General features: G+C 49.2%; 1 protein-coding gene across 2 annotated transcripts in view; it reads right to left on the bottom strand.

The window, feature by feature from the left end:
• Window positions 1-5,073, bottom strand: part of LOC119005419 (NACHT, LRR and PYD domains-containing protein 3-like) — a 33,370-nt gene that overhangs the window by 21,264 nt on the left and 7,033 nt on the right. Inside the window, exon 12 of one of the 2 annotated variants that reach the window (XM_037073009.1) lies at window positions 4,369-4,907. In XM_037073009.1, coding sequence (XP_036928904.1) covers window positions 4,369-4,907 — 539 coding nt within the window. Of the gene's footprint in view, window positions 1-3,166; window positions 4,908-5,073 lie in introns of those variants that run through there. The other variant, XM_037073008.1, reaches the window with a different exon arrangement.

Raw genomic sequence — 5,073 nt, 5'->3', positions numbered from 1 at the left:
CATGGCGTCCATTTTCCTTTGACATCACGGTCAGACGGCTCCTCCTTGAACCAGCACCTTATCGTGTTGGAGGGGTTTGAGTACCACAATGATCCTAGGAGCTATGTTGTCCGGGGCTTAATGCCCCTGGTAGGGTCTCCCAAGGCAAACAGGTCCTAGGTGACAGGTCTGACTAAGATCGGTTCAAAAACCCTTAATGACAGAGAAAATATCAAGGATGCGTACATCACCCGGATTGGCGTCACCGGGGCCCCATCCTGGAGCCAGGCCTGGGGTTGGGGCTCACAGGCGAGCTCCTGGTGGCTGGGTTTTTGCCCACGGGACCCGGCTGGGCGCAGCCCGTGGAAACGACGTGGGCCCACCCTCCAGTGAGCTCACCACTTGCAGGAGGGTCCAGAAGGGGCAGGTGCGGTGTGATTTGGGTGGTGGTCGTGGGCGGGGGCCCCAGTGACCCAATCCCCAGATGGTAACTCTGGCCATGGGGACATGGAATGTCACCTCACTGGGGGGGAAAAGCCTGAGCTGGTGCGAGAGGTTGAGCAGTACCGGCTTGAGATAGTCGGGCTCGCCTCCACGCACAGTCTGGGCTCTGGAACCGAACTACTTGTGAGAGGCTGGACTCTCTTCTATTCTGGAGTTGCCCGCGTGTGTTTGAGTTTACCTCAGTGAACAAGAGGGTCGTTTCCCTGCGCCTTCAGGTCAGGGATAGGTCTCTCACTGTTGTCTCGGCTTATGGGCCAAACAGCAGTGTAGAGTAACCGGCCTTCTTGGAGTCCCTGGGAGGGGTACTGGAGAGTGCTCCAACCAGGGACTCCGTCGTTCTACTGGGGGACTTCAACGCTCACGTGGGCAGCGACAGTGTTACCTGGAGGGGTGTGATTGGGAGGAACGGGCTCCCCGATCTGAACCAGAGTCGTGTTTTGTTACTGGACTACTGTGCTAGTGACAGTTTGTCCATAACGAACACCATGTTCAAGCATAAGGGTGTCCATATGTGCACGTGGCACCAGGACACCCTCGGTTGGAGGTCAATGATCAACTTTGTGGTTGTGTCATCTGACCTCCGGCCATATGTCTTGGACATTCGGGTGAAGAGAGTGGCTGAGCTGTCAAATGATCACCACCTGTTGGTGAGACAGATCCGCTGGCAGGGGAGGAAGCTGGACAGACCTGGCAGACCCAAACGTATTGTGAGGGTCTGCTGGGAATGTCTGGCAATACCCTCTGTCAGGGAGGTCTTCAACTCCAACCGCCGGGAGAGCTTGGACCTGATCCCGAGGGAGGCTGGGGACATTGAGTCCGAATGGACCATGTTCTCCACCTCTATTGCTGATGCGGCTGTCCGGAGCTGTGGCCGTAAGGACTCCGGTGCCTGTCGTGGTGGCAATCCCCGAACACAGTGGTGGACTCCGGAAGTAAGGGATGCTGAAGAGGGAGTCCTATCGAGCCTGTTTGGCCTGAGGGACTCCTGAAGCAGCTGATGAGTACCGGCAGGCCAAGCAAGCGGCAGCACGGGCAGTCGCGGAAGCAAAAACTCAGGTCTGGAAAAAGTTCGGGGAGGCCATGGAGAAGGACTATTGGTCGGCCTCGAGGAAATCCTGGCAAACCATCCGGCGCCTCAGGAGGCGGAAGCAGTCCTCCACCAACACTGTTTTCAGTGGAGGTGGGGAGCTGCTGACCTCAACTGGGGATATCGTTGGGCGATGGAGGGAATACTTCGAGGATCTCCTCAACCCCACTGACATGTCTTCCATAGAGGAAGCAGGGGCTGGAGACTCAGAGGTGGATTCATTCATCACCCAAGCCAAAGTCAGTGAGGTAGTTGGGAAGCTCCTCAGTGGCAAAGCACTGGGGGTGGATGAGATCCACCATGAGTACCTCAAGTCTCTGGATGTTGTGGGGCTGTCTTGGTTGACATGTCTCTGCAACATTGCATGGCAGTCGGGGACAGTGCCTCTGGACTGGCAGACCGGGGTGGTGGTCCCCCTATTCAAAAAGGGGGACCAGAGGGTGTCTTCCAGCTATCGGGAGATCACACTCCTCAGCATCCCTGGGAAAGTCTATTCCAGGGTACTGGAGAGGAGAATTCGGCCGATAGTCGAACCTCGGATTCAGGAGGAACAATGCAGTTTTCGTCCGGGCCCCAGAACACTGGACCAGCTCCATACCCTCCGCAGGGTGCTCGAGGGTTCATGGGAGTTTGCCCAACCAGTCCACATGTGTTTTGTGGACTTCGAGAAGGCATTCGACAGTGTCCCTCGTGGCATTCTGTGGGAGGTGCTCCGGGAGTATGGAGTTGGAGGTCCTCTGCTAAGGGCTGTATGGTCCCTGTACGACCGGAGCAGGAGCTTGGTTCGCATTGCCGGCAGTAAGTCAGACCTGTTCCTGGTGCATGTTGGACTCTGGCAGGGCTGCCCTTTGTCACCGGTTCTGTTCATTATTTTTATGGACAGAATTTCTAGGCGCAGCCACGGGCTGGAGGGGGTCTGGTTCGGGAGCCACAGGATTTCATCTCTGCTTTTTGCGGATGATGTGGTCTTGTTGGCTCCATCAAGCCAGGACCTCCAGCATGTCCTGGGACGAGTGTGAAGCGGCTGGGATGAGAATCAGCACCTCCAAGTCCGAGGCCATGGTTCTCGACCGTAAAAAAGGTGGCTTGTCCCCTCCGGGTTGGGGGAGAGCTACTGCCTCAGGTGGAGGCTTTTAAGTATCTTGGGGTCTTGTTCACGAGTGAGGGAAGGATGGAGCGTGAGATTGACAGATGGATCGGTGCGGCGGCCACAGTAATGCAGTCGTCGTATCGGTCTGTCGTGGTAAAGAGAGAGCTGAGTCAAAAGGTGAAGCTCTCGATTTACCGGTCAATCTACATTCCTACCCTCACCTATGGTCATGAACTAGCATTTAGCCACTTCCGTGATAACATTTAAAATTTAATTAAACTCAAATATACTCATACATACAAACTGACCACAAACAGCAAAATAAGAAATTATTATTTTCAAACAATTATATCCACCTGAAGCACTAAAGTTCTGTGACACTGATTGAAACTCACCAAAGAAAAAGTAAATAAAATTAAAACTTAATTAAAAATCACTTTAAAAAATAGAAAGATTATAAATTCAACTTCTGTTAAACTGTGCACAAACTAAAGTCGATTCGGTGATGCATTCATGTTAACTTTATTTAAAATATCTGATAACATCTGAATCCAGACCAAAACGTTAAAGAAGATCCATTTCTGTTAGTGGAAATAAAATATCTGTAGGTCAGACAGAAAGTAAAACATGTAAACTTGAACCAAACTGAATTCTGGGCAGAATATGGAAGTTGCTGCTCTGCTGCCACCTGGTGGCACCATCAACACTTCACTGTTCACACACTGATCCTGTGTAATTACTTAACTCTCATGTTTAAACCAATCCGCATATATTCATTACAGATGGTGACATACACACATACAGTCAAATATGTGTATTTTTATCTATACATGCATCAAGCGTAAATTATATACAACATAAATGCATACAAAACAGAGGCAGTTAACTCGCTATCAGAGAGGAGGCACTCTTCTCTTTATAATCTAGTCCTGTGGTGAGTTTGGATAAAAATTAAAAATTAAAAATAATTTATCCTCAGAGTTAGATACAGATACAGATGGAGCCTTCTGTCCATATTTCTGCACATTTTCTGAAAGCTTACGGATACGGACCAACGGAGCGGAACCTCCAGGAGAGACACAACCAGAGGACACGAGGAAGAAGCTTTTAAAAATGCAGGAACTTTTTGAGGAGAGATTTTTTGAGTTGGTGAGAAGTTTTCAAAAACATCTGACATTCATACAAGTTTTGTTAAATGTGGTTATCAAACACATTTAAGGGATGGCATAAAACAATGAGCTTGAATCTCTAAAAGGACATTAGTACAATGAAAACAGAAAACTTTACTGGGAATCTAATTATCATAAATGACTCAGAGCCAAACTAACCACTAGTTTTGGGTCAAGCGGTCGAGCGGTTTCTATAACAGCTGAATGAGATCTCCAATCCAACACTAGTGAAAGTGTTGTTATTAATAAGGTAGAGACGTGCCCAGTGGAATCAAGGGGAAACGTTAGCGGAGTGGAGCGATGCAGCATTTGAGAATGTAAAAAACGTCACATTGTTTCACAAAGAAATCCAACAGTCCAGTGAAATCAAACAACTTACACAAATCATCCACAGGCTCATATAGACAAGGACAGAGACGGGGAAGGTCTCATTTCATGTCCCCTTACAATCTGCTCACATGGCCATTAAAAAAGTGATTAATACATGAAAATTACTACATAGACCCTTTTGAATACAATCATATATGTCCTTGATTCAGTTCCAGCTGACACAGCCTCAATGAGGAGCCCTTTCCCCACACCCTGAATATTGGGTAGAGAGGCTGAGTGAACTTGGTGACGAAGGTGTGCAGGTGTGTGAGCGACCCTCCAGAAGAAACTCTGTAGAAGGACAGGATGCCGGCCTGCCAGTCCAGATACACCGCCAGTCCACGGGAATCACCTGGACGGACACTGGGGACGATGCTCTCGAAGTTGTGAAACAAGCGGTAACCATTCTTAGAGCAGTGAAGACTCCAAGATACTCCATTGTATCCCATCACACAGTCAGTTTCTGGCCCTTTGCGTCTGATGCTGTTGTAGGTCACTCCAATCCTGATCCATTTTCCTTCCCACTCCATCTCCCAGTAACAGCGGCCCTGCAGGCCCTGCTGGGACAGGACTTGGGGCAAGCAGTCAAACCTGTCAGGGTGATCAGGGTACGACTGCTCCTCAACGCCGTGGGTAACTTTTTGTTGGTCGTCAGAGAGGATGAGGAGTTTGTGAGCAGTGTTGGGATCCATTCTTACCTCACATGCATCTAGTTTAAGAAAGAAGTCAAGGAGTTAGACATCTTTAACCACAATATAAACCTCTCAGCCATAGATTATACCTGCTCCTATACAGCTGGTGGGTTAAAATAAGATGAGGGGGCTGGTGTAAACCTTTAAAGGTGCAGTATGTAAGAATTTTATATGAAAATATTC

This window comes from Acanthopagrus latus, chromosome 17, assembly GCF_904848185.1.
Source record: "Acanthopagrus latus isolate v.2019 chromosome 17, fAcaLat1.1, whole genome shotgun sequence".
Taxonomy (NCBI): domain Eukaryota; kingdom Metazoa; phylum Chordata; class Actinopteri; order Spariformes; family Sparidae; genus Acanthopagrus; species Acanthopagrus latus.
Note: the sequence above shows the minus strand (reverse complement) of the source record. Positions and strands in the feature narration are given on the sequence as shown.